This window comes from Camellia sinensis, chromosome 6 (assembly GCF_055761805.1).
Source record: "Camellia sinensis isolate YWXY chromosome 6, ASM5576180v1, whole genome shotgun sequence".
Taxonomy (NCBI): Eukaryota; Viridiplantae; Streptophyta; class Magnoliopsida; order Ericales; family Theaceae; genus Camellia; species Camellia sinensis.
In genome coordinates, this window is record NC_138966.1 from 137870880 (window position 1) to 137895547 (window position 24668).

The 24668-nt window shown below is 39.4% G+C and overlaps 1 protein-coding gene across 2 annotated transcripts; it reads right to left on the reverse strand.

The window, feature by feature from the left end:
• Window positions 1–4343: 4343 nt before the first annotated feature.
• LOC114314308 (poly(ADP-ribose) glycohydrolase 1) lies at window positions 4344–24335 on the reverse strand. 2 transcript variants are annotated; one of them, XM_082872642.1, is made up of 12 exons: window positions 23884–24277; window positions 23120–23299; window positions 22514–22603; window positions 22298–22401; window positions 20576–20780; window positions 20352–20456; window positions 12993–13111; window positions 11727–11870; window positions 10212–10356; window positions 5455–5655; window positions 5282–5344; window positions 4344–4688 (listed from the first exon to the last, which is right to left on the reverse strand). In XM_082872642.1, exons 3-12 carry the CDS (start codon window positions 22571–22573, stop codon window positions 4515–4517), a joined length of 1320 nt encoding a protein of 439 aa, XP_082728768.1. In that variant the 5' UTR covers window positions 22574–22603; window positions 23120–23299; window positions 23884–24277; the 3' UTR covers window positions 4344–4514. The 2 variants fall into 2 exon arrangements, with proteins under 2 accessions (XP_082728768.1, XP_082728767.1); XM_082872641.1 differs by lacking the exon at window positions 22514–22603 and having other exon boundaries at window positions 23884–24335.
• Between the last annotated feature and the right edge of the window lie 333 nt (window positions 24336–24668).

A 24668-nucleotide genomic window follows, 5' to 3' on the forward strand; every position in this document is an offset into this window, starting at 1 on the left:
CTTAGACCATCGCTTGAAAACGAAGTTCAGCCCTTTCTTGATTTCATATGTAAAATTTACCAAAATTTTAGATAAACTGTGTGGTTCGATTGTCCAGAGCAGAGAGACTGATATACAGAAAAGAGGATAGAGAGAGAGAGAGAGAGAGAGATTGTGAGAAACAAGAAAATGATTGAACTAGTTGGGTTTTTCATGGTTCAAGAACTTGGTTTTGGTTGAGCAATAGGTATATATGGATTAAATTCAGAAAATTCATTTTCACTTTCCGGTCGATCGGCCTGTCATCCCCCGGACGTCCACTTAGATTTGATGAAAGCTACAGTAAACCGTTGGAGTGGTTTATACCAGATTGAGGAACTCGTCTCTTTTTTACTTAGATTTGATGAAAAAAATAGTGAACCGTTGGAGATGCTCTAGGACTAAAACTAGGTACTTCAATACAAATTTGTATTCATCAGTAATGAAATTTCTAGTATGAAAGGCATATGCCTCCGAATTAGGCCTCTGGATTGGAATCAAGAAAATTAAGTATAAAAAACTTGGGCTAGAGCTAGGTTCCATTTGGGAACTCAAGTCATTGGTTGATCTAAAAATGACAAGTAACGCTATGTTTGGTTGTAGAATTTGGAAAGGGATTTGAAAATGGAAAGGGAAAAAGTATGTGAAATGTAATTTTATTCACATTTCACCTACCTTTTCTCTTTTCCTTTCCAAACCCTTCCAAAATCTCTCAACCAAACACAACGTAAAAGTGTTGAAGTGAAGTCAATATACTTCTTAAACCATGGATGATGATGTTAAAAGTGATGTGGGTGGACTATTGGTTGGTTTTAGGCAATGTGCAAATTTAGTTTTCACTCTGCGTGCGTGCGCACGCGCGCGCGCACACATATATATATATAGAGAGAGAGAGGGGGAGAGATGTATATGAAGTGGTCAACCAAACAAAAATAGGCACAAGTGTACTATGTCCTGTGTTTAACAGCTTAGGGACTTAATGATCAAAGGCAAATAGGAGAAGAGTTTTTGCTGTATTTATTTTTATTTTTATTTTTTGGCTGAAACAGATTAATCTGTTCTTTTGAAACCATGAAAATGGCTCTATCTAGCTCAAGTGTTTTATTGGATTGTATGTTCTTTTTTATTGTTGTTGGTATGTAGCTTTGTTGTTGTTTTTTATTTTTTTTGTTTTCAATTTACCTTTGTCAGAAAAGAGCTGCTCACTCTGAGCCCTTTCTTGCTCAGCCGCTAAGGCCTATGGCTGGCCCGGGATGTAGTCTGATCGAGGCATCAATCCCATGATAATATTAATTGGACAAGTTTGTGTTCACATTCCAAAATAAAGCTATACGGTCAAAAAAAAAAAAAACACCAAGAATAAACAAGAAAAATAAGAGAAGGAAATTAAAATCGTTTGCCTATAATAGAACCAAAAACAGCTCTACAGCTCATGGAATGGCTGTAAACATCTATGAACCAAAAACTAAAGTTATTGAATAAGAACAAGAGCCAACCATTTAATAATCATTGGTTAATTACTAAGGAATCGTCAGCAAGTTAGATTCAAAGAGTTGATACTATCAAGAATAGAAACATTACTGTACATATATATATATATATATACCCACACACATTGAAACCTCAATAGAGATTAGGGAGGGAGGGAGACGGAGGAAGAATAAAAATATGGAAACATACTGTCTCTACTTCGGCATGTTGATGCTGGTAATGGCAAATACTCTTCTTGGCCTTGTTGCTGTTACTGCTTCTGGTGCTGGACATCTCAAGAGCGACGGGCTATGCAGCCAGTGTTCTAAATGTGACACAAGCAGCCAATGACCTGCAAGTGAAGCCTACCCTCATATGACCGGATATGATGACTCTCTTATTGCTGGTGCCTTACAGTCCGACATCAGTTCAAAAGACAGGTATTTACTCGGTACCAAATATTAAAGGCGGCGAGTCTGACAAATATAATGCTTATTATGGCTGGGAATCTACTTCTGGTTCAGCTTCCGGCTATCACAGATATAACTAACTAACTGTAAATGTACAAATCTGTTGATATTGCCTTTCCCTACAATTAACGGACCAATCATGGTTTTAAATAATAATATCATTATATTTGGCCTGAAATGGATCCAAGCTGCATGGCTTGTAATCATATATCCAGGCCTAGGAAGCACAATATCACAAGCTCATTAATCAATCAAATCATGACTGTCCTTGCCCTGCCCTGCCCTACACAGAGATTGAATCCTCCTCTGTCTAGATCCTCCTGTGAAGAGGCAAAGGGAGAGAGAGGGGGGGGGGGCTATGAACCACAGATACTTTCCGTATTGGATATTGATACTCCCAGGATATACATCCTAAACGTATCTGATAGTTGATATTAACTTGAAAAGTATCAAATACTTTCGGACACTCTAGGTCACATATCCAAATTATTATGAAATTGAAATTATAATAATTTTTGCATATTATTAGAGTATAATTGTTAGAATAAATGCAAGAATATTTATTTGATACATTCTTATCTTACCAAGAAGAAAATAGTAAGATTAAAACACTACTACACTCTTTTAGGTTTTATCAAATGAACATATCCATTAATTTTTTTTTAAAGAACATATTGACTATTGCATTTTAGAAACTAATATCTAATTCCTAAATAATGGTTTGCAAGTATTCTTTGAATTCATGTATGATATAACTTAAAAAATTTAAAATTTTATTTTCAATGTATCATGGCGGTACTTGTATCCTATTTATAAATTTTGTCTAATTGTCGTATTTGTATCTATGCTTCATAGAAGAGGGGCTTTGAGAAAGGGGAATAGGGATCACCCTAGCCACCTATACATTGTTTCCATACTCGGATGGTCCAAACTATTTTTGAATTGTTGAATCGCTTACTTTCTCAGTAGAGAAAACTAAGCGGCCTAACATAGTCCCATCCTATTCCTTGCTTGAAAGCACAGATGCTGCAACTACATGGACAAATGCTCAGGTCGACAAAGCTACCTCACTGTTGACAAGAACGGGAAAGTGAGCCTTCGTTCGTTGAGCTCACTGGAAAATTTAGCAGAGACAGACTGGAAATCCATCAACCCACCCAAAAATTTAAATCACCGAGAATTCAGATTTTGGGTCGCTAATAGTAGTGGGAAATGCCTCACTGTTTTTGGAGGGAAGAAGGAGAAGAGAACGGTGGGTGTAGCTGATTGCAAGTTCGATGGCTCCAACCCTTACCAGCTATTTGCCTTCCGCTTCCATTACCACAAAGCCTTTTGCTGTTGCGGCCTTCACAACAACTAATTTCTTGGAAGCCTAAAGCCAATTATGGTAAAGTTGAATTTTTTCCTCAACTTTACCTTAATTGTAGTCGAATGGAATAAATTGATGTCTGGTGATTATCTTGTCATTTCTAATTTTTTCCCAGTCCGATAGATTATGGGGCTGTTTGGTATAGCTTATGGACTTGTAGTTTTTTTCTTTTAATTTTTTAATTTTAGAATCTGTGCCAAAGTGTTTGGTGTAATTTTGCTTACAGCTTATGAGGCTGAAATAGCTGGAAAATGCTAGTTATTGAGAAGCAGTGGGAGAGGTGCTTTTAGCTTCTTTGAAGGTGCACCAAACAGGCCCTGTGATGTACTAATGCCATTTTTTTGGAAAATAAAAAAGCTAGACAATCTTAGAGAAGTGAAGGGGTTAAAGATTTCTATTTTGAATTTGGGAAGAAATATTGCTCGACTGACTTGGTTCGCTTCAGGACATCAACGAACTTAGACCCTTGAGGTAATGTCAAAGGGTATGTTAATAGAAGAATAAAAAAAGATGTTATCTCAAGAGATCGTGAATTTAAATTATCGTACATAATTGATGCGAAAAAACACCAAGATTGGCATTTTTTCGCAGGACTGCAGCTAAGGTTTAGATGGCCAACTCCAGTCTATTCAACTGCTCATATCAGCCATTCAAATTCTTATAGTATTCCCATGACACCAAGCCAAACATTTCTATCTGCCAAAACTTAAATCTCGCAAGTGCACTAAGCCCTAAGAGCAAGAAGTGGTAACAAATTCGTGAAAAAGGAAAACAGGTAAACTACTGAACTGCAAATATTTCCCCAGGCCTGATCTAATGAATATCATCAGCAATTCAGGAAGTGAAACCAAAAGGGAGCTGGCATATATGAAGTAAATATGTTCATCTCTTCTTTTTATGAATATATGCAATCATAATAAGAAAGAAAGAAAGAAAGAAAGGAGATCAAATAAGAGTACAGTTTTTTTTTTAAAAAACCTCCATTTGAATCCATTTGGCTCAGCAGCACAGAAATGTAGGCAAGTGTTCGCAATTGTTTATCTCCTAATATCCCAGATACATACTTGGAAATAGAAAATCTAAGTGAGTGCTCATGTAAAAAGAAACAAATACAAACTATGCTGAAAAAGTGAACCCAAAGAAGAGAGGCAATACACAAAGATTGAGATACAGAAGATAAATTTTTTTTACAGAGTTTGAGGAACATCCAACATCACCGCATCACACGTGGAGAGTGATGGAAGGAGCCAACTGAAAAAGCCGAGGTTAGTTTCTCCTTTCAATCTCTGAGATGAGTAATCTACCAACATATTCCATAGTTCTCTGACTGTCCACTCATGGGACCGAATCCATCGAGTAACCTGCCCGACAATATCAAACAAACAGGTCAGCTGCTAGTGAGAGAAGCAAAATAAGCATTTCAAAAAAACAAAAGTTCAGTTAAATATTTTGTAAAGCTCGCAAGCCACATCTTTTGGCTTAATGCTCCGAAGGAGTGGGGTAAAATGATAATTGACACTTAGTGGTGATTTGGTAAATTGAAGATAACAGTAAATTGGTAATTTGGACTCTTAGGGGCAAAATAATAATTTTGACCCTTAGGGGCAACAGGTGTTGAAATGGATATAAAGGCAGCATAGTGCAAATTAAATGCTAAAACCACCTATCTTTTTAGCGGGCATAGATTTTACTTACTAGTATCTCACAATTACCACCATTAATATGCATCAAAATGACGAGTGTGGTACACTATTGGTGGCAATTTGGCAAATACTGATTTAACTGGGTCCGTCCATAATTTTAAAGTCAGAAAGGACATTTATAGCATACTGAAACAAATATGAACTATTTTTTTTCCCCACTGAACATGGAACAAATATAAAATCGTAGTACTGGCTTAATCAGAAATGATTAGGAAGTTCAAAGTTTAACAGCTTCAGACAGAAAGAAGTACCTGGTCAAGAGTCTCTAATGCCTCCACACTAAATGTGTAATAAGAGATGAAAGGCCTTAATGCCTGAAAATTTTCAGAACACTTTGTTGGTTACAATGAGCAGTAATTGAGGTGCCAAATTAATAGGAGGTCCACAGCAAAAAAAAAAAAGGGGAGGCAGCAGAGAAAATCACCTGAGAAGCAGCAAGCCATTGAATTGTGGCCTTAAGTTCAGGGTCTCCCCCAAAAGCACCGCAGCCCCAATTCCCCGTCACAATGCCTATTTTATCTTCATGGACCACATGCTGACTATACGTTTCTTCAGAAGTCCTTCTCGCTTCGTCCCCAAACATTCCTTGATTTGATTCAGATGAAGTCGATGGTGCTTCGCGCAACTACAGAAAAGTACAAAACAATCAAGCAAGCAACTTGACACATAAAATATTAAAAAATCCAAAATTTATGAAAATCCAAGCTCAATGAAGAAGTGACAGTTAAAGTTCATCAGCACAAACTTTGTCAAGGCAAAAACATCAAGTGATGGAAATATTCTATAGGGTTTGACCTTTGTGACAAATTAAACTATGCATTTTAATTTTATTAATTTAAAGTCTGAACTTTAAAATGATACCAATTCCAACCATCTGTCAATATTCATTAAGTAGTCTTGACGGAATTGGGACAATTTTGTCAATATACATAATTCTTATTGGTCCCTCTCCTCTTTTTATTTTGTTCCTTTTAATAGAAGACGGTTCCAGATTTCGGGAAAAGGGGAAGGGGAAGGGGGGCATCTATCACAGGAGGAGGGAGGGGAGTCGGCCAATGCTGGGGAAGGGGAGGGAAGGGGTTTCTCAGGGGAAGGGGAGGACCAGGGTGGCTGTTGCTTATTTATCTTTCCAAATTGTTTTGTAGGCTAAACAGTTGGGCTCATTGGATGAGGATCCAGCAATAATGCAATGGCGTATTAACCTTGCAAAGAAATTGGAGTTATACAGAAATGCTCAAACAGTGATCAATGCAGTTGTCTTGTCTAAGTAAAGAGGGTGATCTCTTTTTCTCCTTTTTTTTCTATTAGTAATAATAGGAGTTGGTAGTAGGAGGGCTGTGATTCTTTCATCCATGATTCTTTTTACATCAGTGCAAGGGAAGGCTAATGCCTTATTTGCCTTGTCTTTCTAGTAGTACTCTTTCGAAAGATGATATGATGCGGTCTATTGTATCCACGATTCTTATATCAATTGCATATTTGAGCCAAAATTTTCATTATTGGGTACTTTGGTAGAATGCATCCTGTTAGAATTTACCATCACCTACCATCACTACCACCTCACCTACTCCACTAAACCTAACCCACTACACCACTACCATCTCACCTACTCCACTAAACCTAACCCACTACACCACTATCACCATCCACTACACACCATCCACTACACCTACATCTATATAAGGAACCATTTGTAATAGACAGAAAAAGTATCAATAGATCAATCAATATCAATCAATAATACAGTATTTTTTACATGGTATCAGAGCAATAAGATTTAGACCTATATATTGTTTTCCCCCGGCGGGCAGCCGGCGGGCAACCTTGCCTTCGCTGCCCGTTGGAGTTTTTCTATACATACCTTCTCTCTCTCATCTAAGCTAGGGTTTTTCACGATGATGCAACCAGCAACGAGCGTAGTTCAGCCACACCAGCAGAACCACCTTCAATACCAACAACAACAACAGTCATGGATGATTAAGCAGCAGATGTATTACCACCAGCAACAGTCATCGAACCAATTTCCGACTATGGAGCCGCCGGAAAACACCGCCGGAGCAATCGAATCAGCCAAGAAAATCATCCTCCGGTGGGACTCCACGGCGTTGGAGGAAGCCAGAGAGCGTATGATCTTCGATTCCGATCGTCAAGAGATCGATCGATACTTGCAAGCCGTTGATGAGCTTCAACGATCGATGGAATCGGTGACTGTGACCGATGATCAGAACAAGGTCAATGGTGCGATGCAGATCGCCATGGCTAGGCTCGAGGACGAGTTTCGTAATATCCTAATTTCACATACTGGACCTGTTGAAGCCGAATCGTTAGTCGAATCGGTTCGATCTACTCCGAGAACTGATAGCACTGGAGTTGATTTTCCAGAAGAAGATTACTCGTTTGCAGATTCGGTGGTGAGCAAGGAAGTTGAAGTGGAGTTTCATGTTGGAGAGAGTAATAGTAGAAGTAGTAGTAGTTCCAAGTATCAGTCTACTACTAGTATTCGGGAGATCGATTTGATTCCATCGGAAGCCACCATCGGAGACTGCTGCTGTTACTGGTGGTGTTGTTCTGCTGTTGAGCGAGGAAGACTCAAAGATTTTCAAGTACCTAGATTCTCTTGAGGAGAATACAGAAGAAAAGAGCAAACAACACAGGGGGGACATAGCCCACACTGTCACTCTCTCTCTCTCTAATAATCACCCCACATGCCTAAAGATCTTTCACGTGGGTACTCCACCTCCATAGACACATCAAATATTTTATTCACACCCAAAATCATCATTTTCCACCGCCCCACTTTTTAAACATATTATTATTATTATTATTATTATTATTATTATTATTATTATTATTATTATTATTATTATTATTATTTTAAATATGTTATTATTATTTCTTTCTTTTATTTTTATTTTTATTTTATTTTTTTTCACTTTATTAAAAAAAAAAAAAAAAAAAAAACAATTGCCACCAATTTACAAATTTGCACAATACACTCATTTTATTCATATCGGGATCAACCTCGATCCACATTTTACACAACAAAAAAAAAAAAAAAAAAAAAAAAACAACAACAACAACAACAACAACAACAACAAAAATCCACAACAACAGCTTTATTTTCTTTTCTGCAGACGGCCACCCACCGACCTACTCTGCCGCCGGTCTCTTCTTTTTGCCTCCATCCTGGGCGGCCCTTGCCGGTGTTGCCTCCGTGTTTCCCACTCCACTGGGCATGATCACTACTCCCTGCTCCTCCACTGCAGCATATGGCGGCCCTCCAAATCGGAACATCACGGTGGCCTTCCGCTTCAGCTCCTTATTTTCTGCTTTCAGCACACTTATCTCTGCTCGCGCATCCTTATACATGCGTTGGAGCAGAGCCAGTTGGGCGTTTAACTGCTGCACCTCATTTGTCCTACTCTGCAGCCGGTTCGACAAATTTGTGACCGCCGTCATGGTTTCCACACATGACTTCAAGGTATACTGATTGGCCTCCACATCTGACTGCACTGCCATTCTTTGCTCCACCGACCGCATCGGAAAGTTCAACGGAGCAAACTCCGGGGCGCTTGGTTGAGGTTCCAGTGCCACCGCACCAGTTCTCTCTCCTGTTGACTCGTTGAGGTCGGGAAAGAGGGTGAGCAGTCCACGAGAAGACGAAGCCATTTTCTGGGCAACAGAGTATTACAGCGTATTACAGAGTTTCTCTCTCAGCAACCGCAGAGTTTTTTCAGAGGTTTTGTAGTAAGTTTTGTCTCTGCCTCAGCCTCAGCATCAACCTTGGTTAAATAGCCAAGGCAGCCACGCGCATCGCGCGCCTCTTGACGCCAGCCGACCAACGGGCGCGCAAGCCAAGGCGCCCACGTGCCTCGCCATCATGTCTGGCACGCCTTTTTATGGATTGGGCACGCCTTTTGATGGCACGCCTTTTGAAAGATTGGGCACACCTTTTGAGGGTGCGCCTTTTTTAGGGGTCCGACAAGACTCTGTAAACTGTCCCGACATTGATTCCGGTTAGCTACTTCAAGGGTCCGACAAGACTCTGTAAACTGTCCCGACATTGATTCCGGTTAGTTTCTACAAGGGTCCGACAAGACTCTGTAAACTGTCCCGACATTGATTCCGGTTAGTTTCTCCAAGGGTCCAGCAAGACTCCGTAAACTGTCACAACAACTGTCACAACATTGTCTGCTACAACGGTCCGACATGACCCCATAAACTGTCTTCTACAACGGTCCGACATGACCCCATAAACTGTCTTCTACATCGGTCTGACACCGCCATACAGTGTCCTCTACAACGTTATGACACCCCCATACAGTGTCCTCTACAACGTTATGACACCACCATCCAGTGTCTTCACCAATGGTCTGACACGACCATACAGTGTCTCCTATCCTTTTTTTTTTATGTATTTTCTTGTTTTGTTCCTCTCTTCAAACTCAAGTTGGTTAGTTTCTATCCTCCTTGAGTTTGCGGGGGGCTGGTACTCCACTACCACCTCACCTACTCCACTAAACCTAACCCACTACACCACTACCATCTCACTTACTCCACTAAACCTAACCCACTACACCACTATCACCATCCACTACACCTACATCTATATAAGGAACCATTTGTAATAGACAGAAAAAGTATCAATAGATCAATCAATATCAATCAATAATACAGTATTTTTTACACATCCGTATTTACAGTGAGATAAAATGCTACAGAGGCCCCCAATTCAGGGTTCCCAAATTGGTTTTCATTTATTTTTCCAATTATTCTCTCTCAACTCTGTATTTTTCTCTTTCAACAGCTGCAGGGAAAGGGGAGGGACGGGGTGTCGGTGGCTGGGGGAGATAGGGTGGGGCCATCACCATTCTCTTTCTCTCTCCAGCAGTTGCGGGGCAAGGGGATAGTGGGTGTGATGGTGGCAATTGTGGGAGAAGATGGAGGGGGTTGTTGTGGTGGCAGGGAGGCAGTGAGGTGGTGGAGCGTAATGGCAAATTTATCCCTTCACCGTTAGTTTTAGTTAACAAATATTGACGGATGATTGGAATTGGTATCATTTTAAAAGTTCATGATTTAAAACTTTGGGGTTTATTTTGTCACAAGGGTCAAACATTGGGGTTTTTTGAATTTTTCCCAATATTCTTTTATTCAAATTGAACTTGAGAGAAAGAACAATACCAAATGAGAATCCCTGCATATGCCTATGAGGCCTTTAACATCTTGATCAATCTGATCTCTGCAAAATTTATCATCTTGAAACAGTCTCTGATACTGCTGACATTTAGATTGACCGAAAAAGCCACAGAACGCCTTGTTAATCTCCCTGTTTAAACGAGCAACTTGGAGTGACACAGTTACTGATCAATACCTACACAATAATAAGCTATGCAAATGCCTTTAATGCAATCCAATTGTACAGACGATCTAAATACAAACAACCAAATCATTTAGATGGTAAAGAAATAAGTCAAGAAAAACTTATCCTGGTTATTTAACTACATGTATCCTATTTCACCACTCACAAAAGAAATCAATTTTGAATGCTTTTTATGATCCTTCACACAATTAGATGGGGATAATCAGGACCGATCTAGTCAGAAACAAATCCATTGTTATTAAACTAGACTTATGGTCATCCACTTGAAAATACAACCCATTATTCAAATCTGAGTTCATCACGAATTAAATTCAATCTTTAATATAACTTCTCTCATTGGTTTCTCATTTGGCACCTCTACTGTTTCAAGTATGTGTCAGTCTCTAATTTGTTCCCGTTTTGGCCTACAGTCATCCATCTCTATATATTCTTATTTCAGCCAAACTATTATATAAGTCAACTACATCTTAGAAAAGTTTTGTATCAGTAAGGTAGGTAAAAGTCAATTACCCCACTCCATTGTGCACTCGACTCAAGTTTTCATTCACCATGGGCTAATTCCATTGGCAGATCTCTTCAACCATAAAAATAATAAAAATTTAAAACTAAAAATCAAAGGGTTGGGCATGTCTAGACCAGTCCAATCCGGGCTCATGGGCCCACCACAGGCCCCATTATGATGATCCGATTTGTTCTAGTTGTAGGCCTCTACTTATATCGTCCATGAAGAAAATCAAATTGATTCAATAATTGTGACCACATGATGTCATCTACACACATAGACCTAAACAATAAACAGATTGGATCATCAAATGGGAGTTGTGCCCACGGACCTGAACTGGACGATCCAGTCATTTAGATGACTGGGGAGAAGCCTCTCTCAAAAAAGAAACCAAACACTTGAATCTTGATTACTAGTCTATTCCTGTTAATGAGAATTAAATGTAAATCATTCAATCTCAGACTGCTTACCTTAAGACCTATTATTTCCAGTCAATTCTTATTTATTACACCTATATCCATATATCGTTGAAAGATAATCCACCCTATGGGTTGCAATGGTTAAATTAGAGGTTTGGGATAAGGTGTTACCTTACAATACCAGCCAAAAGAGAAGATACAATCAACTACTCCAAACACTCAAAATGTGCAGGACCGACATCAATAATGAACCCTTTCTATACAGTGTACTAGAAATATCACTATTGAATAATGAATTTGGCTCCAGTATGTACAAAAATGCATGTCTACAAAAATACATCTACATAAATACACAAATAACAGCAAAAAATAACATAAACCAAAATTTTACATACCGGAGAAGGCATTCTTGTCCAAATTGTCTCTTTCCTGGCCTGCATAGTGCATCAATCGCAACGATTCTCGTCTTATGTCTTCCCATTAAATCTAAATCCCTCTTATCAACATTGTCACCAGAAAAACGGAATGAAGAAGCATACCTGTACCACTTTGATGGATTAGTTGAGAGCCATTGGAATATAAGATTACTAGACATTTGGAGAGAAAAAGAATTCATGAATTGAATTCTTGTTGACAAACTTGAAAATTATTCTCATTATTATTATCTCTTATTTGATGTAAGTAAAATATATTCAAAACATGCCAGAAATGACATAATCTCTGTACATTAGTTTTATTCAATCAAACTACGTCTCGCCAAAAGAGATCTGTCCCAAAAAATCTACAAGAGCGACTGACGATTCACAAAAAATCTATGGATTCCATACAACTATATAATACATAATGACGACTCTAACTTCTCAAAAGTATGCTTATTCCATTTGCGTCACGCACTCAAACATCTAACAGATGGGTGCCACCTTCCAAGCTTTTAAGACCCTCCTGGAAGAGCACCCACATGCCCAAGACTGAAGGAGCAAACAAATTGAGGCCGGTATAGCTCAGACAGCATGAAAAATGGAAAACTTCAACTCCAAATTTCTGTCACCACCTTGTAACGAAAAAGCAAGTGATCCACTGATTAATTATCTTTGTGGCACATGCAACACCAATTAGGAAGGGGAAAAAATCCCTCCTCCCCAGGTTATCAATGGTAAAAAAAAACATGAGTTGTTGTCCACACAAAGAAAGCTACTTTCGATGGAACCCAAAATGTTTCTCAATCCCCAGACAACAAGGGAATGAAGAAGACCTGACCATAATCTGCCAAGAGAAGGTGGTTGACTGTTTACTTTTATAACACCAATTTGGTAGTGTCGTGTCTGGACTAACCAAGTTGCCACTAGTACAATATTTGCAAGGTAGTTGTCTAAGCTATCAGTAAGTGTAACCTCAATTTATAACAAATTGATGGTGAGAAGGATAGTCCAGCTAGGGTTCAAATTGGTGGTATTTCTTTACTCAATAGACAAACATGCCCGAAGACACTCCAGCAACAAATGCTGCATCAAATCGTTATCAACTACAAATGCTGCATCAATCTGAATCATAGACATAATATGGATACATTTGAGGTGCCATTGATAACAATGTAGCAAATGGTAATGTTTAGACAGCCATTAGTAAATGTTCTCAATCATAATCTAGTGAGTTGTACTCACCCTGTATAATTTGAAAACCTTTCTGCACCTATAATTTCTATAGCCTCATTATCTGCCATGGAAGGTAAGAAAAGCATGCCAGCAATTAATTCTGGATTGATCATGAAACGGATCTCTTCCTACACAAGATAATTATGACACCGAAATATCAATAGTCCAATTTTGAAAAAGCTTTCAAAGATAATGGTCAAAGAGATTGTAAAAAGTTTGCAAGAATAAAAAAGACAAAGAAGACACAGAGACACTTAAGTTGTGTTTGGTTCATGGATTTGGAAAGGAAAAGGGAAAAGGGAAAAGGGAAAAAGGAAAAAGAGTATGAAATGTAATTATATTTCATTCACATTTCACCTATATTTTCCCTTTTCCTTTCCAAATCCCTACCCAAATCCATGAACCAAACACAACGTTAAGGATAAGTCAGAAACACAATTAAACTATGGGGATCAACAATGCCTGAGTAAGAACCAAGAAAGAATTTTGACTCAATTAGTATTTTGAGGGTTTAAAGCTTTTATTTGCTGCTCTTTTAACTTTTTGTTAAAATTCAATGTATAAAGAGAAATAGAGAATTGTATTATTGATTGATATATTGATATATATTACAATGATTCATGATTCCTATATATAGAAGAGGGTGAGTGTGTAGTAGGTAAGGAGTAGGTGAAGTGGAGGTGGTAGTGGTGTAGTGGGTTAGGTTTAGTGGAGTAGGTGAGGTGGTAGTGGTGTAGTGGGTTAGGTTTAGTGGAGTAGGTTTAAGTGGGTGAAGTAGGTGATAGGTTTTAACAGCCCCCCGCAAACTCAAGAGGGATAGGAACTAGCCAACTTGAGTTTGGAGAGAGTAACAAAACAAGAAAATAGATTAATACATAAAATAAAAGAGGATAGGAGACACTGTATGGTGGTGTCATAACGTTGTAGAGGACACTGGATGGCGGTGTCAGACTGATGTAAAAGACAGTTTATGGGGTCATGTCGGACCGTTGTAGCAGACAATGTTGTGACAGTTTACGGAGTCTTGCTGGACCCTTGTAGAAACTAACCGGAATCAATGTCGGGACAGTTTATAGAGTCTTGTCGGACCCATAAAGGAGCTAACCGGAATCAATGTCGGGACAGTTTACAGAGTCTTGTCGGACCCATGAAGGAGCTGACCAGAATTAATGTCGGGACAGTTTACAGAGTCTTGTCGGACCCATAAAGGAGCTAACCGGAATCAATGTCGGGACAGTTTACAGAGTCTTGTCGGACCCTTGAAGGAGCTAACCGGAAGCAATGTCGGGACAGTTTACAGAGTCTTGTCAGACCCTTGAAGGAGCTAACCGGAATCAATGTCGGGACAGTTTACAGAGTCTTGTCGGACCCATAAAAAGTCGCACCCTCAAACGGTGTGCCCAATCTTTCAAAAAGGCGTGCCATCAAAAGGCGTGCCCAATCCATAAAAAGGCGTGCCATCAAAAGGCGAGCCCAAGTCATAAAAAGACGTGCCATCAAAAGGCGTGCCAAGTTGTCGGCGAGCGCCGAGCGGCGCATGATGCGCGTGTCTGCCTCGGCTATTTAATCAAGACGAAGGCTGAGGCTTAGGCAGTAGCTGAGACAAAAAAACTGAGAGAAATCTCTGAAAAAAAACTCTTCCTTTGCTGAGAGAAAAACTCTGTAAGACGCTGTAACACTCTGTTGCCCAGAAAATGGCTTCGTCTTCCCGTGGGCTGCTCACTCTCTTTCCCGACCTCAATGAGTCAACAAGAGAGAGAACTGGTGCGGTGGCCAGTGAACCTCAACCAAACACCTCTGTGTTTGCTCCGTTGAACTTTCCGATGCGGTCGGTGGAGCAAAAAATGGCGGTGCAAACTGATATTGAGGCCAATCAGTATACTCTGAAGTCATGTGTGGAAACCATGACTGCGGTCACAAACTTGTCGCACCGGCTGCAGAGCAGGACAAATGAGGTGCAACAGTTAAACTCCCAGCTGGCTCTGCTCCAACGCATGTATAAGGATGCGCGAGCAGAGATAAGTGTGCTAAAGGCAGAAAACAAGGAGCTGAAGCGGAAGGCCACCGTGATGTTCCGATTTGGAGGGCCACCATATGCTGTAGTGGAGGAGCAGGGAGGAGGCAACTTGCTTGGTGGTCTAGGAAGCACGGAGGCAACACCGTCAAGGGCCGTCCAAGACGGAGGCAAAAAGAAGAGACCGGCTGCAGAGTAGAGAAGAAAAATCCCACTATGGATGTGGTTGTTTTGTTGTTTTTTTTTTTTTTTGTTTTTTTTTTTGTAATGGGAAGATGTTGGTTGGGCAGGAGCCCATGGTTTTCAAAATACAATGGTGGTTTGTGTTGTTGTTTGGTTTAAGAATAAAAATAAAATAAAATAAAACAATGGATAAAGAAAAAAAAAATATTTGTGGATGGGCATATGAAAAACATCGGTGTGATTTTTTTTTTTTTTTTTTTTTTGGTGGAATATAAAAAATAATAATAAGATAATGGAAAAAGGGTGATGCTCACTAACGAGTTGTATAATAATAAAATAGGGATGGAAAAAGAAAGATAGAAAAAAATAAAATAAAATAAAATAAAAGTAAGGATAAAGAAAATATATTATAATAAAAAGATAATAAAAGAAAAGTGAAAGAACGTGGGTGGAACCAGCACATGGTGCATACCAATGCTTATTTTTATTTTTTTTTGCTTACAAAACCAGCTGGATAGATAATGGCCAATATAATATATCATACTATAATAAGATAATATATTATAATAGAACATGCAGCCCACAGAACTTAGAAACCACCACCAGTATTTCCAAAACAGTGAATTAACCACAACGTGAGCGGCGGGAAAGCTGGATCCACGTGCAACACCAACTTCCTCCACAGTAAGGGCCAAGACATAATCAAGCTTGTTTTGGATCTCATCAAGCAGACCATACCTAGCCCATGTGTGTGTGTCTGTCTTTCTCCCTGAATGTCAATACAGAGAGAGAGAGTGTGCGAGATGAAGACGATGTTGTCGTCGGAGACCATGGACATCCCAGATGGGGTGAAGATCAAAATGAAGGCGAAGATGATCGAAGTGGAGGGACCTAGAGGGAAGCTGACTCGCAATTTCAAGCATCTGAACCTGGATTTCCAGCTGATCACAGATGAGGAAACAGGGAAGAAGAAGAGTCCGCCGAGTGTTTGGAGGAGCCAGAGGGTCCATAGGCGGCCTCTCATGCCGAAGAATCTGGCGGAGTAGTCGGAAGCGAAGCCGCCGAAGGGGCGGGCGATGAGGTTGGCCATGCCGAAGGTGGCTGCGATGGTGCCGGCAGTGTGTGTGTGTCCAGCCGTTGATCAGGGTGAAGAGACTGCAGCGACGGGTTAAGGTCAACAGTGAGAGGAGGGGCAGTGGTGGTGGACTCGAATAAATTTCAAGGTATGTGTAAAAATTTATGTATTTATTGATTGATTTATTGATTGATATCTGTATTGTGTTTCTTACAATTATAAGGATTCCTATTATATAGGAGTGTGTTTGGGAGTAGGTGGAGAGTAGGTGAGGTGGTAGTGGTGTAGTGGGTTAGGTTTAGTGGAGTAGGTGAGGTGGTAGTGGTGGTAGGTTTATGGTAAATTCTAACAGCCCCCCGCAAACTCAAGGAGGATAGAAACTAACCAACTTGAGTTTGAAGAGAGGAACAAAATAAGAAAATACATAAAAAATAAAAAGGATAGGAGACACTGTATGGTCGTGTCAGACCATTGGTGAAGACACTGTATGGTGGTGTCATAACGTTGTACAGGACACTGTATGGTGGTGTCAGACCGATGTAGAAGACAGTTTATGGGGTCATGTCGGACCGTTGTAGAAGACAGTTTTGTGACAGTTGTTGTGACAGTTTACGGAGTCTTGCTGGACCCTTGTAGAAACTAACCGGAATCAATGTTGGGACAATTTACAGAGTCTTGTCGGACCCTTATAGAAACTAACCGGAATCTATGTCGGGACAGTTTACAGAGTCTTGTCGGACCCTTGTAGAAACTAACCGGAATCTATGTCGGGACAGTTTACAGAGTCTTGTCGGACCAATAAAAAATCGCACCCTCAAAAGGTGTGCCCAATCTATCAAAAGGCGTGCCATCAAAAAGCGTGCCCAATCCATAAAAAGGCGTGCCATCAAAAGGCGTGCCATCAAAAGACGGGCCATCAAAAGGCGCGCCCATGTCATAAAAAGATGTGCCGGACATGATGGCGAGGCACGTGGGCGCCTTGGCTTGCGCGCCCGTGTTGTCGGCTGGTGGTAAGAGGCGCGCGATGCGCGTGGCTGCCTCGGCTATAAGACGGAGGCTGAGGCTGAGGCAAAAAACCTGCGAGAGATATTCTGAGAGAGATTGCTGAGAGAGATTCTGTAACACTCTGTTTTCTGAGAGAGAGTTCTGAGAGAGATACTGTGTAACACTCTGTTGCCTAGAAAATGGCTTCATCGTCTTCCCGAGGGCTGCTCACCCTCTTTCCCGACCTCAACGAGTCAACGAGAGAGAGAATTGGTGCGGTGGCACTGGAAACTCAACCAAGCGCCCCGGAGTTTGCTCCGTTGAACTTTCCGATGCGGTCGGTAGAGCAAAGAATGGCAGTGCAGTCAGATGTGGAGGCCAATCAGTATACTTTGAAGGCATGTGTGGAAAGCATGACGGCGGTCACAAATTTGTCGAACCGGCTGCAGAGTAGGACAAATGAGGTGCAGCATGTAAACGCCCAACTGGCTCTGCTCCAACGCATGTATAAGGATGCGCGAGCAGAGATAAGTGTGCTGAAAGCAGAAAATAAGGAGCTGAAGCGGAAGGCCACCGTGATGTTCCGATTTGGAGGGCCGCCATATGCTGCAGTGGAGGAGCAGGGAGTAGGCAACTTGCTTGGTGGTCAAGGAAGCACGGAGGCAACACCGTCAAGGGCCGTCCAGGACGGAGGCAAGAAGAAGAGACCTGCAGCAGAGTAGAGAAGAAAAATCCCACTGTGGGTGTGGGTGTTTTGTTTGTTTGTTTTTTTTTTTTTTTTTTTTTTTTTGGGTGTAAAATGGTGATCGGGGTGAGCCCCGACATGAATAAAAAGAGTTTGGTGTGCAAGTCATCTTCGTCTTTTTCTTTTTTTTTTTCTTTTTTTTTTTTCTTTTTTTTTTTTTTTTAAATTGGTGTAAAGAAATAAATAAAAATAAATAAAAATAATGAATTGGGAATGAAACAGAGGAGAGAGGGGACAAGTCACATGGTTGTCTTGGTGTAAAGGAAATAAAAGAAAAAATAAAGAAATTGAGTGGGTGACCAGTGTATGTCCGTGAGGAGAGAGGGAGAGAGATTGAGTGGGTGCCCCATGTGCGTTGCAGAGACCACCACTCATACTGCAACAAGATTCCACAAGTTGGGCAGAATGTGGAACAGGAGTGCAGGGAGGATGTGATATAATAATAATAGTAATAAAAAAATAAAAAGTTAGACCATCAATGAGAGAAACAGGGTGTGTGTGTATGAATCACATATATGCCTCTGTGGGAGTTCTGTGGAAGGAAGGAGATTGTTCACCATCTTCAATGATATTTATGAGCCTTTGGCGCAAATCCCTGATTTGGCTAGCAATAACAGAATTTTTCCCTGCCACTAATAAACCTTCATCTAGCCAGCCATAGAGTCTTTCTGACAAATTCATTAAACTTTTAGTCAACTTGGTCACCAACCGCGATTTTTCAGATTTAGTAACCCTCGCTGTCCCTTCACCTGTGGAGGGAGAGACCCCTGTTTCTGGATTGATATTCTCAGAAATAGCATTGACAGGCTCCTTGACCTCTGCAAATCTCACTCCTTCAGTGCTCAACCCAGCACCACGAAGTTCAAGAATCCATGTATCAAATCCTTGGCTGGACATGTAACGTGCAAATGATGAATCAGGAGAGAGATCATATCCGATTGCATTCGTACCGACTCCAGACAAAAGTAATAGTGGGTGATTCCTTGGAGGCGCCTTAGGAGGAGGCTTGTAGCGCCAGAGAGCGAGCCTCAAGTTGGTTGAGGTCCGGCGAATCTCATTCAGCCGAGAGATTCCTGACGACGAAGCATCGAAGATCACCGGAGGAAAGCTGTAAAAGGAGGACGTTGCTCCGGAATCGTCAGATCCGGAAGTTTCTGGGAAGGATTTTGGTGATTTCGAGTTGAAGAGGAAACTATCCATATCTTAGACCGTGTAAAAGCAGAGATTTGAAAACAGAGAGAGGTTTGAATTGGTTGAGACCCGGCGGGCGGTCAAGGCAAGGTTGCCGCCCGCCGGAAGGCGAAGAACACTAAGATCTTTAACCTTGCTCTGATACCATGTAAAAATTTATGTATTTATTGATTGATTTATTGATTGATATCTGTATTGTGTTTCTTACAATTACAAGGATTCCTATTATATAGGAGTGTGTTTGGGAGTAGGTGGAGAGTAGGTGAAGTGGAGGTGGTAGTGGTGTAGTGGGTTAGGTTTAGTGGAGTAGGTGAGGTGGTAGTGGTGTAGTGGGTTAGGTTTAGTGGAGTAGGTGAGGTGGTAGTGGTGGTAGGTTTATGGTAAATTCTAACAGTATGTGTAGAAAATTCTAGCGGATTAGGTTGAGGTCCAGCGGGCGGCTAAGGTGAGGTTGCCGCCCGCCGGGGAAGCGAAAATATTAGGCTCTAAACCTGCTCTGATACCATGTTAAAATTCAATGTATAAAGAGAAATAGAGAATTGTATTATTGATTGATATATTGATATATATTACAATGATTCATGATTCCTATATATAGAAGAGGGTGAGTGTGTAGTAGGTAAGGAGTAGGTGAAGTGGAGGTGGTAGTGGTGTAGTGGGTTAGGTTTAGTGGAGTAGGTGAGGTGGTAGTGGTGTAGTGGGTTAGGTTTAGTGGAGTAGGTGAGGTGGTAGTGGTGTAGTGGGTTAGGTTTAGTGGAGTAGGTTTAAGTGGGTGAAGTAGGTGATAGGTTTTAACACTTTTTATGAAACCTTTCTTAGTCCTCAACCTAACACCACCTAAGAAATTTCTGGATATTCCCCTTTCAAAAATTGGTTGGACCTTAGTGGCATGAAACTCCCATGGCCTTCATAGCTGCAACTGGAAATGTTACCAACATTTATGTGATTAGATTGGGGCTTGTTGAGTTGAGCAAATTGAGTGATAAATTTTTCTTAAACTCTGCAATCAATCAGTGTTATTTCATTGGTAAGTGAAATTGAATTAAATCTGGTTTCATGAACACGTTCAGGAGAATAAAACAAGGCTAGTAGTACAAGTACAAGTCAAGAACAATTCTAATTGACCAAATAATTTGATAATCAGAATAAGGGTCCATCTTTTCCATGAAAGCAAACCTGTACACAACCCCTGTGAAGAGCACCACCTCCAAGATACTTGTTAGCAAAATCCACTTCAAGAGCTTCACAAGATTGATCTTCTATCAAGCCAGACCTATAAACCTACAACAACAACAAAGATGAAAAACATCATATCTTTCCAGTAAACCATTGAAAGTTGGGTTACTAAACCAACAAAAATGTACACACAAATTAAACAAGTATATATGTTCCTTTGTTACCTTGAAACGACAGAGAGGAATAGAAGACGTGCTCCAAAAATCAGCCTTTGGATAAGAAACACAAGGAAAGCTATTTTCCAAAGGAAGTACTTTACGCTCAAAGGAGACAACACCCACAGGCATACAGGAGCATATCCTCTCAAAATAGTGTGTGATGCATTTTATTTTATTCTCTTGCATTTCATTATAACTGTCATAGAGACTCCTGCAGACACATGAATATGAAATGAACCTATTTTCCTGATATGAGAAGAAAGAAATTGATCGATTCATATATGATAGCACAAAACTCATATATGAATCAACAAAGCCAAATAAATACTGCACCTTTCTTAGTTTATATAGATGACCAATGCATGTTGTTAATAAAATTTTAAACATTCAGGTAAAACATCATCATTTAACAATATTGCGAACACCTACTCTCTTCTTTTTTTTTCCTTCAAAAAATAAGTATAACCTTCTTCCCTATCAAACTATACAAAATAGCCAAAAACAACACTTAAGCCTATATAGAGACTGCTCTACTCCTTGAAAGGTCAATCTATTATGCTCCCTCACTTTTTTTTGTTTATAAGATCATTAACATGTTTTGTTTATTTTTTGTAATAATGACAACAAAAATATGTTTTGTACAAACATGTCCAAAAACTTCTTGTGAAAACAAGTGAGACGAGGTGGCTGAAGCTGGTTGCTGGTGGGAGGTAGTGGCCAAAGGTGGTTGTCAATGGCTAGAGGTGGTGCCCAAAGGTGGTTCCCTAGATTTTCTTCTTTTTATTTCAATCCTTTTGCAATTATGTGCTTTAGGCTCTTCAGCACCTTCTGTTCTGGCTATAATCTTCACTTTTGACATTTGGCATTGTACTACCTTTAACACAACAAGGAGCCACAATCAAAAGCAGAATCCTCACTTAAATGTAATACTTTCCATTAAAGGCAACTAACAGTTAAATATAGACACCTTGGGGGTCAATACCCACAGAATTGGCTTTGAGGAACTCAACTTGAGAGAACAAGCTTTTTTTTCTTTTACATTGTCACTGTCCTTAGTGGCCTAGTGATGTGTTTGGTTACTTGTTCAACCTTAATGTCATTAGCTTAAGTCCTTTAGTTGTCTTGTTGAATCCCCCCACCCCCATCCCCTCTAAAACAGAGAGAGAAGCCTTTACAAATATATTGTCCATAGAAAGGAACTTTCTCAACTTCTCAAATCCGACACTAAGTAATGATATCACATAATTATGACCTGTAGAAAACATCTTTTTTCTTATAAGATACTATTTTGACGAATTAAGCAAAGGAAAGCATGTAGAATATACAACGTTATTGTCATACATATGTCTCAAACTCATTGGGTATGTTTGGTTTGAGTTTGGGAGATGAGTTTTAGAGATAAAAAGTACGAAAAGTTGTTTGGTTTGATTTGATTTTTTTCAAAAGATGTTTGGAAAATTATTTTGAGAGAGAGTTTTGGAAAAAGTGATTGATTTGATGTGTATGAGAGAAATATTTGTTTGGAAAACTTGTAAACCAAACAAGTTTTGAGAAATTTTTTTGGGAAAATTTGTTTGATTTGATTACTTTTGAAAACTTATTTGTAGAGAATTTTTCCCAAAAATTTTTGAGAAACACAAACCAAACAAGGCCATTATTTTTATCCTGCATACACAAGACATTTAAAAAATAAAATAAAAATAAAGAAGCCAACAGTCAGTTACATACGCAAACAAATGATCAAAGTTGATCATTGGAAGATGTTTGGCACCTCTATTAGTGATTGGAAACAAACAAAAGAAGGAGCATGCAAGAAGGGCACCGATCAATTCCTGAAAACAACAGACATTGTAAAAAAAAAAAAAAATAAGGCCATCTAAAATAAAAGGACAAACAGAAACACAGGAGTGAAAATTTATTTTTTCTCTAGGATTAGATGTATACCCTAATTGAGTGGAGAGTTGTTGTACCAAATGAATATTCTAAATCATAGAGGGAGTCCATCTCCAAGTGACCCTAGTAATGGGGAGACCACTGAGGAGGAAAATAGAAGAAAACTCAAAAAGAAACTTCATAACCTGAAAAGTGCTATACGGAAATTTTGAGTCCTCTTTGTTGTGAAAGTTGTTTTATATCTTCTGTAGGCTTAGTTTTGTGTCCTTTGATGGGAGTAGTTTGGTTCTGTTTATTTTGTGCTCCCTACAAAGATGTGTTAAACTTCATTGTATATCCTTCTTTTTTGGTTATAATATTACTTATCCAAAAAAATATACCCTATACAATTATTAGATCTTAGTTAGTAACAAGTACCAAGCTTTGCTACTGAGCAGGCTAAATAAGGATTCTTTCTGGGCATATTATGGTTTGCCAAAGTTGTTCGTTTTTAATTTTCAAAATTTTATATTTCAAGAATTTTAAAGTAACCAACCATACAGAATATCTAGTAAAGTGATATAATTACCACAAATGAAATAAAACAATGATGGGCAGCGATTTATGCATGCAATCAAAGGCTTCAATCTGATAATTGAATACCAAATAAGCATATACCTGGCTGAGGAAAACTATCCCTTGTTCTTGTGACTCTAAGATACGAAGACTAGTTCTTCCGCCATTACCATCTGCATTTTCATAATGAGATTCTAACAGAGACGGCAACCGCAATAGCAAATTTGCCATTGCCGGGACTGCCTCTCCAAACCATTTTGCCGCCTCAGCACGGGACATCAACTGTTTAAATTTTGGACACAAAGTAAAATGATACGAAACATCAACTGTTTAAATTTTAGATACAAAGCAAAATGATACAAAACTAGTGCTCTATTTGTTGAGGCACAAAACATTGGGGGAATTATAGTTTAGTGCAACAGACCCAAAAAAATATATATATTTACACAAACAAGGAAGGGTTATGAGTTGCACCTCCCATGTTTTGCTATTTTTTTATTTTTGGTCCTTCCTACCTGAATTGTAAAATTCTCTTAAGACATTTTCTTGCATTTGGTACAGCATAAAATGAAAGTCTAACTGAAAATATTTTTCATAGTCAATAATAATAAACATTTTCCATGATCAACTAAAAACAAGCATATTTGGGCCGAAAATAAAGAAAGAAAGAAAAAAAAAAATGTAAAATTGAAAAACATTTTACGACTACATATTAAAAAACACGAGTGAAAATATTACTACATTGTTTGAATTATACAACCAAATATTAAAAAACACGAGTGAAAATTAATTTTCATAGTTTTATGCGGAAACAAACAGAAAATCGAATGAAAATAGGGGAAGCGAAGGAGAAGATAATTAGTTACGTCGTCAAAGAAGAGGGCGTAGCCATCGGCAGCGGTGGAGGCAAGGCGTTCCGAGTGAGAGAGGGAGAGGGAGTGCCTGAGATCAGAAATGGCGATGAAGAAAACCTCACCGGAGTCGACTCTGCTGTGTTGGGGACCTCTTGACAGAGTTTTGAGAGCTTCCACAACTTGCGAGGGCCAGAACAATGTCGACGATCGGAGAACCACCGGCAAATACGGTAGTATCGACCTCAAATCTTCCCGATCTTCCATTCCGAAGAGCTCGCTCGCAGAATTGAACGGAACGGAACTGCTTGGCTGGGCTGGTACCAGGCTGCCTCTGGTTTCACGGCGTATTGAATTCATCTATCGTATCGAGAGGGGAGCGAGGACGGTGGTTTAAAGGCTGACTGACGCCGGTTTTTTAAGTTCTTAGGTATCCTTTCTTCATTTATATCATAATATATCCTATCTTACATTTTAATAAAATTTAAAATTTTAGTTTTAAATAATATATATTTTATTCTATGATAAGAAAATTTATTAGGTAATAGAACAACAAGTCTTCGTACTATTAAGGCTTAGTTTGGGAAGACTAAAATAAGTATATATTTTGACTTTTTATAAAATATGGATTGGGTTTGGGTTGAGTTTGAAGTGATGTGTTAGAGAGGTGATGTGACTTAAATAAGATGATGTGACTTAAATAGGATAGTGACTTTTTGACTTTTTGTCTTTTTTCAATTATGCCAAACTTGGCCTAAATATCAAGTCATATGTTTATATATATAATAATATAGATAGAT